Below are 12548 nucleotides of genomic sequence, written 5' to 3' on the forward strand. Positions count from 1 at the left end.
TCTGCGCCACTAACGATAACTGAGACTAATAATTGGAATCAATATTGGCTAAATTTTATCTCATATTTCTGAAATTGAATTTGATTGTGTTGCGTTGTTTCTGTCGGTTTTTTAATTTGATACAAATGAAACGACGAATTTGTTTCTGCCATGCATCCTTCTGCACTGCTACTAGATAGGTCAGCAGTGCAGGTCAATAGTGTCATGTTAAACCGGGCGGGCGTATCGAAATGGTGACCCTAACCAACCAGTCCAGAAACTGTGTTAAATATTTCTCATTAAACACTCTATCATATTGTTCTATCCATTAGACCAACCGCCAGGGAGCAGCTGGCAATTTCACGAAACTTGCTGTGCTAATGAGCAGCTGTTAAATATTTATGAACAAATGATGTTGCACAACAATTATTATTTCTCCTATTATGACGATGCCAGGAAACAAAGGATGACGCGATATCAGAAGAGAAAGAATTTCCGCTGTACACGGTAAAATAGTCGCAGCCCCAGCAGCGCAGCACTCCGTATGCAAGAGGGGAAAGACAATCACCATTTCAGTGCAACACGAGCTGAAACTGGTTCACTTTCCTACTAGATAATACTCTATTCAGCCGAGTAGCGAGTCTGTCTGCTCAACTTTTAAGCTGAGATTAGTGAAAATCACGTTTATCAATTCAGCTTAGCGGCTTCCGGTGTTATCCTCTCACGTGCGCAAAACTTTATCGGCAACGCAAACCAATCGTTTAGGATTATCACTATTCGTATTTTGGTAACGAGCTGATAACGTACGATCGTTCGACGTCAACCAAGACACGCAAGAAGATAAAACGGGGTTTATGAGATTGTTATTATTTGCAATCATCCGGTTGCAATGACTCATGTTTACAGTTGGCACTGAATTCTAAACAGGTTATTCTATCAGGAATGCACTTTCAGTAAGGTGGGATTCCCAACCCACCATTACTCTGTCCGCGGTTATAAACTACCAATACGAAGGGGTTTTCGCTAAATTGCGTAGCTTCCATTGACTGGAACAAACAACGAACAATACCTAAAGCTATCTATCGTTATCTGCGATGACTTTTGCGTTGCAGTAGCACTTGAGGCCGGGTTCGAAGCCGACGACCGACAGTGTGATTTCACGTACGGGGCGCGACAAACGTGTTTATGATAAACAGTGGTTTGTGATTCGGCGACGCAAAATTCAACAATTGTACTAGCAAAGCAATCAAGTAAGGATTAAGTGAAATAGTTGTGGGGACCGCAATGACCGCTCAATCAGGGAACAACAGCAATGCTGCGCCAGGAGCGACCGGTGCCGGGGCAAGCGGTACTTCGGTGAGAATTCCTGCTGATCCTACACCGGCAGTTCGAATTGGATGTAAGTGCTATCGAATGCAGCCTATTGACTGAAAAAAATAGAAAGTGAATACTACAACTAAATGGTGCCAGACACCGGTTTTGTTTGAGAATTGATGTAATTAAGCGCTTGTTACTCTGAGGTATTTATGACTTCAACCATATTCTTCTATTCGAGCTACTTATTTGTGGCAATTATCGTTGTTTTTATTTGCTTTCTTATCAGTACTTCAACCATAAATGAAAGTATAATCAAACGTCATTACCTCACACGCGGTGAAGTTGATTATGAAATACGTCTAAAAAGGCAGATGTTTACTAAATAAAGTAGAGAAGCAAATTCAACTTATCTAAATTTTGAGATTACAGTCGAGAGCAATTACCTGGGTTATCAAGTTCAATTGCTGCGCCGTGGGGTAGTCGTTAGACTCAGCTAAAAAAGTTATTTTGGATGTTTTCTTAATTTCTGAAAAAACTGAAAAATGGGATAAATCTCATACTAAGGAAATAATTCAGAAAAACTCACGCGAATTATTTGGGCATATTCAAAAATATTATATTATTAAAAATCTTAATATTATTATTATTTGTCGAGTAGCGAGGACTCATTAAATTGCACTGACCAGTACACCAACTATAGGAGTGACATTTTTGTACTCTCAAAAGGCTTCATCGGGCTAATTCAGAACTCAAGAGTGTACTTAACTTGAAACGGCCATGATTTTATTATAGATTCGAAACCACGATTATTCACTCGCCAATGCCGACTTTATAACCTTGTGCGCAAGTTGTGGCTACGAAGCCCCTCTAAAAATAAAAAGCTGATTAAAAATTAAATACGGAGCGAAACGAAAATGGTAACGGAAAAAAAGAAAACACAAAATTCAGAGATTTTCAGTCTGCGGCTGGTTCACCTCTTACCTGTCTATTTGTTTCGTGTGTTCGGTCTGTATTGTCTGTCCCATTTGTAGCGCGTATCTCATCTGGCCGATCTGTTACGTTTGTCTCATCTATTACCCAATCTGTCCTATCTAGTCCGCATGTCTAGACTCAAAACAAATTGAGCCGATCGCTAAACATGAGCTTTCAGTCTGTCCTGTCCATTTTGTCCGGCTCTTACAGTCACAAAATATACTAAACCGTCAAGAAAATTTGCAATTTCAGCTTCAACAAGTTCCAATTTGAAAGAAAACGCGAGAGAAAAGAAGAAGAAAAACTGGCATAAAAATAAACGGAAGAACCACACTGGGTGACACAGTATGACACAGTGGGAAGTGGGTAAGAAGGCAAAAAATAGGAAACGAAGAAGAAGAATGGAGGAGAGAAGAAGAAAAATGAGCGAAAGAAGTAAAACGTTGTAGAAAACAAGGAAAACCAAAGAGAAAATTAAGTAAAACTGAACATAAAACTAGAAAATCGAATCAAAAAAGGTAAAAACGGAATAGAAAAGGCGGAAAAGAAAGGGCGAAAATACGGGTAGCAGGATAATTGAGACCCGAGAGCAAAAAAAGAGGAGAATGGAGAGAAAATTTTCGGTCTGTCCGTCCTAATTTGTCCCGTCTGTTTGAGCCACCTGGTTGGTCTGTCCCGTTTGTCCTGTCTTCTGTACCATCAGACTGTCCCGTTTCTTTTTATATGGATACTAGCTGACCCGACAAACTTCGTATAGCTACAAATTAAACTGTTCTGTCACAATTTCGAGTTTTGCGAGTTTCTGAGGAGCTCAACCTTGGATGATTCATTTTGGCAGTATTTTATTTGTATGGAAGGAGTGGTCCTAATTCACAATAGAAAAAATTGCTGCCGCCTAAAATTCCCACATGCCAAACTTGGTTCCAAAAAGCAAAGCTTAGCCTAGGTGCTACATTCTGTTATCGAAACTTGACCTTCTGTTCTTAGACGACAGACTTCGCAGTCAGCTGTTAGAGTACAAGACAATTGCAGGGCCAGTTGCTACGATCCTATTGACTCTAAAAGCCTTTCCCAGACGAGATGCGAACATACGTCGACTGGCTTATTAGGCCAGCATCATACTTCAAAGCCAACTGAGAGGCCTTACCCCGAGCAAGTACCACTCTTATAACTTGCCCTGGCAAGAGGCTTCACTGTTAGTAAATACAGAATTCAGTAGGAAGGTTGTGAAGGAGCCTGAGAATAAACCCATGCTAAAGTCGCTTAACATCGAATGGCCTGATTTTACTAAGATTCGAACCCAAGACCAATCGCTTGTCAAGGCAGATTCGGTAACCTTGTGGCTACAGGGTTCCCTTAGACTGTCCCGTTTTTTAAGAATAGACAGGACAGATGAGACGAACAGAAAAAACACACTGTCCCGTTTGTGCTGTCTGTTTGTCTCAACTGCCCATCTGCCCTACCCTGTCTGTTTGTACTGTCTGTCTAGTCGGTTCCATTTGCCAGACGGTCTGTCTATCTATTTGTCCCGCGTTCTGTCTCTTTGTCCCGTGTGCTATCTGTATTGTCTGTCCCATTTGTCCCGTCTATCTCATCTGGCCTATTTGTTCCGTCTGTCCCATCTGTTACTCTGTCCGACTCTTACAGTCACAAAATATACTAAACCTTCAATAAAATTTGCAACTTCAATTTCAAACCCAATTTCATGTCCAATTGGGAGAAAACGCGAGAGAAAAAAAAAGAAAAACTGCCATGGAAAAAACGAAAGAATTTCACTGGGTACACAGTGCACTGTGTGTGTGACAAAATGTGGCGGAAAACGGGAGGCGAAAAAACGAGGAAAAAGGAAAAGAAGAAAAATGAAAAAAATGAAAAACGGTGACGAAAACAAGAAAAATCAGAAAGAAAATGGATAAACTGAATAGAAAAGGAGATAAACGGTACAAAAAAGGAAAAAACAAAATAGGAAAGGAGGAAAATAAGAGAGAAAATACGGGAACAGAAAAATTGAGGAACGAGAACAGAAAAAGAGGCAAAATGGAGAGAAAATTGGGGTGTGGGATGTTCGAGAGACACATTGAAACACTTGTGTTTAAGCTCCGTTCACTGTCGTGTCAACAATTGAATTCATCTTTATTGAACTGCTTCCAAACAGTTTTATTTGATGGAAAGTCTACACAGGATTTTTGTTACATAAATTGGTTTACTTATTTACATAATACTATGGGCGGTGCCTATCGTGGATTGATTTTGGGTCGGTGTGTGTGTGTGGAAGGAAAGAGACAAAGCGGACTAAACTGACTACGCGTGACGCGCATCGTCACGTTGTCGTAAGTCGGCTTCGTTCTGTTATATATAGGTTAAAGTGGACTGTACTGAGTTTCGTAAAGGAAAGAACAAAACAAGGTGTCAGATTGCGCGTTGCGCAATCCGCTTGAATTGCTTATGGTTATTTATGATGTGTGGACGATTGTGGGTTCTGTTAAGCGATGTTGCAATGGATTTATTTAGGTTGGCAGGTGGTTAGCCTTTCGGTGATGCCACCCGGCTTGGCTTGGTATTGCTCAAGACTTATGGTGCTGAATCGGGTTGTGTGAAATGATATAGGATGATCTAGGTTTTGGAAAAGGTTGTTATTTGAGTATGCCAGATGAGTGGATGGGATTTTAGTTGTCTGAGATTGTTTAACTAGCATCTGTGTAAAATCACACCACAGGGGGGCTCCGTAGCCGCAAGGTTACCGAGTCTGCTTTGACAAGCGAATGGTCGTGGGTTCGAATCTTAGTAGGATCAGGCCATTCGTTGTCAAGTGACTTTAGCATGGGCTTATTCTCAGGCCCCTCATTACCTTTCCTCCATACTGAATTCTATATGGCCCCCCTTAAAGGCGCTCTTGACAGTGCAAAAAGTTACTCTTATAGTTAAATGTACTGGTCACCCTCGCCAGGGATGGCTGTAATTGGAGACAGTACTGGCATTGAGGAGCAAGGTGGGTATAGTAGATCTAGCACTGAAGGAAGGCTAAACCCAACTACACGCAAGCACGCATAAAATTTAATAAGCATATCGCTCATTCAATAGCGATTGCAGCAAAAAAATGCAGTGCATGCTATACAGCAAACACCCGGACGATATCACAATAGATCAACGATACTGGTCGCAGTGATGAGTCCATACAGGAAAAAAAAAATGCAAGTTCAATTGAAACAAAGAACAATTTTAATCTATATATATAATAGTGAGCGTGAGTATGTTTGTATGTTCCACCATAACTCCAGAACGCCTTGACCGATCTCCACCAAACTTGGCACACATGTTCCTTGATATAAGAGAATCAGCACTGCGAGGTTGATATGCGGGGGGACGTAACAGGGGAGGCCATAACTCCGACTTGGCATACATGTTTCTTGACATAAGGGAATCAGCACTGAAGGGTGGACAAGAAGAGGAGCTGGGGGGGGGGGTGGTGATTCATAACAGGGGGAGGCCATAACTGCGAAACACCAGTACGGTTCTTCATCAAACTTGGCACACATGTTTCTTGGCATAAGGGAATCAGAACTCAGGGGGTTGACTAAAGAGGGGGGTAAATAACAGGAAGGGGGTCATAACAAGGGAGGGTGACTCATAACCGGGGGAACGCCATAACTCCGAAATGCCTGGACAATTCTTCATCAAACTTGGCACAAATGTTCCTTGACATTAGGGAACCAGCACTGGGAAGTTGATAAAAGGGGGAATGCCTAACAAGGGGGGGGGGGAAGAGATCTAAATAAGTAAAAGGGGTTGCGTTTCTCTTGCATTTAAATCGATTGCAGTTGTGCAACTGACTTTGAGAAAAGAGGAGGATTCCACCGAGGAGGAATATATAAACCTTTGATTCCCCGGGTCAGTCCCGGTGTAGTGGTTAGCATTCACGCCTCTCACGCCGAGGACCCCGGGTTCAAATCCCAACCCCGCAGAAGTCACGAATGACCTAAGCTGTTAAAATGACTATAATATAACAAAAAAAAAAACCTTGGATTCATTTCCATTATAATGATTTTCATTGAGCATACCGATGGATAATTAGCTACGTGATAGAAGGGGGACCTGACTGGGAAGGAACCGGCATGTAAGGGTACGAGGAACGTGAGTATGAATGTATGTTCCACCATAGCTCCGGAGCTTCTGGACTGTTCTTCGTCAAACAAATAGAGGCAAATATAGGATACGTGATAGAAAAGTTGAGAAACGGAAAAGAAGAAGAGGGACAGCGAGACAAGCGAGGGAAAACCCGGAACGGAAACAAGGAAAGCGACAGAAACAAGTCAAACGGGACATAAAAGGAAAAAGGTAGCACAAAATAGGAAATGGGATGGGAAAATGAGCCAGAAAAAGAAGGAAACCAAAACAGGAAAAATGGGCTAAGGAAAAAGGTTAATCTAGAGAAAAACGACCAAAAACGGAAGATAAAAAGGAAAATCGGTAAGAAAAACGAAAAACAGGAGCCAAAAACAGAAAAAACACTACAGAAAAGAAAACAACGGAGCATCTAAAAGAGGAAAAATAAAGCAAACGAAAACGAAAAACGAGAAGCAGAAGCGTTCAAACAGACGAAAACTGGAAACGAAAAAAGGAAAGAGGAATATGACATGAAAGAAAACGGGAAGAAAAATTACAAAAAATGATTGAAAAACAAGAGGAAAAATAGGACTGAAAATAAGGAAAAATTGAACAGGAAAAAACCAAACAATCATTCACGGGACAGAAAGAGAGGACAATGTGAAAAAATGAGGGTAATCAGAAGAAATAAGAAAAATTGGGAATGCCAAGAAAACGGTACAGAAAAGAAGAAAAAAAGAATAATACACGTAAAACGTGAGAGAGAGTAAGACGAATTATGTCAATCCTAATTTCAGGTGTTATTTTGGGTCCATTTCCAGTCTATATTTCCAGTTAAATTTGAAACGAAACTTGCAAGTCTTTCCAAAAACCCCGATCTTTGCTTACCTCCCTAGCTCATTATTTGTTTTAGAAATCCCATTAAAATACTTTTCATTTGCTGCGTCAATGCTTCAAATCGGTCCACTGGTTCAAAAGTCATGAAGGATAGTAAGGGACGATTCGAATATGACGTCCACCAAAATTCTGCTTTTTTAGACCCCCCCCCCATCCCCCCTCTGTCCGATTGTGTCACAAAACTCAACCTCCCCTACCTCTTTGGACATCACACAAACTCAAAATAAAAATGAAAAGCGTGTTGAAAGTAAAAAGTGGTTTATAAAAATAGCTTAATCTTTTAAGAGTTAATGTATGATTAAAAAATCAAAATATATTTTGCTTTTCCGTAATTTAATCTAACCCCGTCAAACGCCTAGCGGGGTGAAAGTTCGATTCACGGATGGGGCAAAAGAGCGTCGTAAATATGCAGTGGTCTTATTTGTAAACGATCAAAACTGAACTTTTATACACATACTCGGCAACTTCGTAATCGAAATTTATTTGCCATAAGCCATTATCCCACAAATTATGGAAAATTCGGTCTATTGAATCGTATGATGGCCTCGTACAATCAATACTGCGAAACCATTGACTTTACAATGTCTCGGCATAGACTTAAACATTACTTTCAGTCAACACGTAATCGTTACGCGTAGCAAACGATACAAAAGAATAAGTAAACTTTTCAATCTTCATTTAATTATAAGACTTTTATATGAGATAATTGTATATATTATACTAGTCTACATCGGTTGACGAAATAAATATATAAATGAATTCCAATTTCACTTCCGTTTTCAAGTTCAATTTAAGTCCAGTTTTAAGTTCAATAAAATGTCTGATTTGAAGTGCAATTTCATGTCCGAATTGAAGTCAAATACCAAGACTACGGGCAATTTCACGCCCAATTTAATACACAATTTGATGTTCAAATGCGGCTCAATTTCAAGTCCAATGTGTTCCATATTAAGGCCAATCCTAATCCCAAGTCTATATTCATATTTCAGTCCAGTCCAATTTCAAGTCAAATTTAATTCTAATTTCAAACTTACTTTCAAATGCAATTTCAAGGCTAACATAGTTCTGTCGAAATTTTTGTGACAAAGTTGTATCAGACATTCGTCATGAACAGCTCGCCGAGAAGGAATTGCCCATGTGTTCCCCTTTGATTTGTTGGTAGAAATGAGTCCGAAAAGGCATTCTGCCATACCCGGTTAGGTCTGCCTCCACGCGTTGCCTCCGTATTGTTTCAATAGCCAATCTTCCAGAGAAACTTACCATCGACTAATTGATGCTAACAGGTCGAGGAATGTCGAAAAATGCTATTTGCATTTTCTGGAACGCGTCAATGGAGCTACGTACCTACAAATTCACAAACGCTGCCAAGAACGAAAGAAAAACCAATTCCCTTGACAAGTCTGTCGGCTGTCCTAAAATAGCCGCAGTCGACGACGATGACAAGATGTTTATTTTCCGTGATCGTCTAGCAATTCCATACCTAATCTTTCTGAATTGGCAAGTGAATGAATAGCCAAATGAACGAGTGCCATTGGTTTGTGTGTTGGAATCTCGAAGATTGCTTGACTATTTAACCCAATAAGCTCCAACCACCGAATTTCGTTTTGGTTGGAAATAACTGTTATTAACCAATTTTTGCTCGAACTAGTTTTGCTCGGCAACCGTTTGGACCTTAAGGGGTTAACGACCATAGAGCGCTGACTATCTTGCAAAAGCAGTCACAGTTTTATTACCATCAGGCGATCAGCAGCAGAAGCAATCGTCGCCGTTCGTCGCGCGGACTGAGATTGAGAGATTAGCAGCCGGTCAAATGGCTTACCCATTTTCCGCTGTGGTGCAGCCGGGCAGAGTCGGGCAGAAAAGCAGAAAAACACTCCCATTAAGATTGGCCGTAGCCAATCGCCGGGAAGAATGCGCGACTTGGCTTCTCGTGCTAATTAGGAATTCTAGCACATGATTTCCCGTTCCGGTTGAGCAAATTTATTACATATTTTTCCTTATGGTATAAAGATCCACATTTTGCCGGGCAATGAGACTGTCTTGCTTTCGTTATGTGTCTGGTGGTTCCGCCGTCTGGAGCACGGGGACGACTTGACGAAGGCGAAGAGATTTTCTGCGGAAGAAATTTGACATTCTTCGGTTCGGATTCTGGTTTGCTTAGGCCACCGGCACCAGATGGCATAAGCAGAGCTTCGGGCAGGGGCCGGTAGTAGAGTTTCAGTGCTAATGGCGAAGATGGTTCCGGTAATTGTTGGCAATTATACCGGCCGGCGTGTCAAGCAGGAATGGTTATTTGGTTGTTTTCGAAAGGATTAAAGCTCGTTTAGGCTGAATTTATTGGCCATTTGCTGGTTGCTTTCGCTTTGCGGCATGAACCTTATAGATGAAATATTTTAAAGTACCTCTGAGAACAAATTATTTTTGTCTACTTAACTGGACTGGAAAAACAGTTGAAGAAAGAAAAAAAAAAGGCGAAGGGAGATAGTCCTCTGGAAGTAGAATTTGGGGTTGGCACTGCATGCGATAACATTCTGTCCACAACCGTTTGTTTATGGCCGTCGGTCGACCTGAGCGGGTTCATAACTAACCGTCATATTTATAAATCAACTTAATGAGCCACCACCCGAAAAAGGACTGTTTAGCGGTGTTCACAAAACAGAATCCCCTTGCACTTAATTTCGTGTGTTACGCTCTTTCTTTGGCCGCAAAGAAGCAGTTTGTTTCTGTGTAGCGAAATGAATGAGCGGCTATTAATAATTTGTTCCAAAGAGAAAAATCTTAGAGCGTCTAAAAATATCGCCAGATTTTGCCTCGTTTTTCCGCCCTTTCGGGCGGAAACTTCTTCAATCCAATGTAAACAGAGTCGCTGGGTGAAGAGTAAACGAACGAGGTCAATATTTGCGAGCGGGAAACATTGGAAGTGGGTTCACCGAGGATTCTAACCCAGTGTCAATCACGCAGCACGATAACCACGCAATTTGTTTGCAAAACAGTTCGAATGAAATTATGACACAAAGTCAAACAATCGCCAGCCGGTCTACGGTGAACGCGTGCTTCAGAATATGATTGATGGAAGCTTCAATCCTCCGATGGTAGGATTTAAAAGTGCGTGCGTCGCATTTGACACCGAAGATCAACAGTAGCTATGTAAAGTGGGTTGGGAAAAGAGATTGTTTTTCATGTCCAATTGGACTGACAGCGCTAGTGTTTCCCTTCGAAAGACAGACAGTACAACCAGCAGGGATGCGAAGGAACCGTCGACGCACGGAGAGGGTGCAACAAGTGGCGAATCACAGTGGCAACCAGAGCTCGAGCATGAGTTACAAAATGAGCGTCGATTTACTACTGGTCTGTGCGCTACCGACAGACAGGGTAGTTTGAAGTGGCAATGTTGCAGCCGGTGCCTGGTTGAAAAAGGCCATAAATAATAGTGAGAAGATGATGAGGGTTTGTAGTTAAGTGTAGAGCAAATTGAGAATTAATTGGTGTTGATTTATTTGCCCTCAAGGGGTTTTTGTCGAAATTGTTTTCGAAAAAATCTTAGAATGAAAATATAATTCTAATGTTTAATGTTCAAATACAAATTCTCCTAAAATTCTGATTTATACGTAACAGTTATATACAGCTTATTTAACTAAAATAAAATGATCCGTCACTGGCGAATACATTTTCCCCATCTCTCTGGAAGCGAATTTGCATCATTCTTTGAGAAGCAGAACAATTCAAATAAATTTTTGGTATATTGCGAAAAATTAAATCGTATTTCAATAAAAATGTTTTGACTCGATCGGAATAAAGAGTAGGCAGACAGGCAAGAATTTCTTGACTACCATGTAGCAACATGCGATCGAGCATTGTCATGATGGAAAATTACAGATTTGTGTCTGGTTTCATATTTGAGCAGTCTTTCGACATTACCAGCGCTTTAAACGAATCCATTTTTGTCAGTACAACTCTTCCGTAGTGGTTTAACTTTCTTTCAGTAATTCCTGATGGACAGGTCTCTTTTTATCTCGACAAATACAGCGAACATTTCTTGGCTTTCATTTGAATGTTCCCAATCAGTTTGCGCAATTTTTGATCTTCGCTAGTTTATGAGTTTTGTAGTTAAAATTAATGATCTAACAGAAGAATCAGAGATAAGTATTTATTTCATTTGTGTATTACTGGCAGGATCACTACAACTTGTTTTTGTGCTTGTATGTGCACTGCTTGCGTTAATAAGCAAAATTTACCTTTGACATAATGGCCCTTTGATGCTTTTGTCATGCACGAAACTCCCGGTAACAAGATTGCAGGTCGGTGAATATATTCATGAATACGAACGATATCAGTTATACTAGAAAAATATCACACAATTCTCTTCGTTGCATGCAATCGGCAAGGTGCGTAACTAAGCACCAACACCATTCATTCGGATTTGTGGTCATAGACCAGGGTCAGAACATAACGTTATCGTGAATTTTTTGTCAAGAGTTGTCAGGTCAGTTATCTAAGAAAATAAGAGACTTAGCATTTTTTAAATATTGTTTTCATTAATAAGTCAATCAACTATGCTCGTGTACTAAATTTTTGTGAAATTCCTAGCCCTCTCGGGCCATGTTGTAACAAATCTATACCTATAAAGAAGGATTTCTGTCTGTCTGTCTGTCTGTCTGTCCGTATGTTCCTTATAGAATCGAAAACTACTGAACCAATCGGCATGAAAATATGCATGTAGAGGTTTTTTGGGGCCAGGAAAGGTTTTAGTGATGGTTAGAAACCCCTCCCCCCACTAAGAGGGGAGGTTCCCATACAAATGAAACACAAATTTCTGCATAACTCGACAACTAATCAAGCAAATAGAACAAAATTTGGCATGTGGGTGTTTTCGGTGACAAGAATTTATTCTATGGTAAATTGAGACCCCTCCCCTCTTTATTAGGGGAATTATAACTCCTCTCCTTTTTAAAAGGAGGGGCTTCCATACAAATTTCCTCATAACTCGAGAACTAATCAAGCAAATGGAACCAAATTTGGCATGTGAAGGTTTTCGAGGGCAAGAATATTTTCTATAGTAAACTAGGACCCCTCCCCACTCTAAGAGGGGGGGCTCCTGTACCAAAGAAACACAATTTGCCTCATAACTCGAGAAGTAATTAAGCAAATGGAACCAAATTTGGCATGTGGGTGTTTTTGGAGACAAAAATTTTTTCTATGATGAATTCGGACCCCTCCCCGTTTTAGGAGGGGGGGATCCTATACACATGATATACAAATTTCCTCATTACTGAAGAACT

General features: G+C 40.6%; 1 protein-coding gene across 1 annotated transcript in view; it reads left to right on the forward strand.

Annotated features, from left to right (window-relative positions):
* The first annotated feature begins 1159 nt into the window (after window positions 1-1159).
* LOC128741747 (band 7 protein AGAP004871-like) overlaps window positions 1160-12548 on the forward strand; it is a 49082-nt gene continuing 37693 nt past the window's right edge. Inside the window, exon 1 of the mRNA XM_053837750.1 lies at window positions 1160-1378. Coding sequence (XP_053693725.1) covers window positions 1264-1378 — 115 coding nt within the window. The 5' untranslated portion in view covers window positions 1160-1263. The remainder of the gene's footprint in view (window positions 1379-12548) is intronic.

This window comes from Sabethes cyaneus, chromosome 3, assembly GCF_943734655.1.
Source record: "Sabethes cyaneus chromosome 3, idSabCyanKW18_F2, whole genome shotgun sequence".
NCBI classification, from domain to species: Eukaryota; Metazoa; Arthropoda; class Insecta; order Diptera; family Culicidae; genus Sabethes; species Sabethes cyaneus.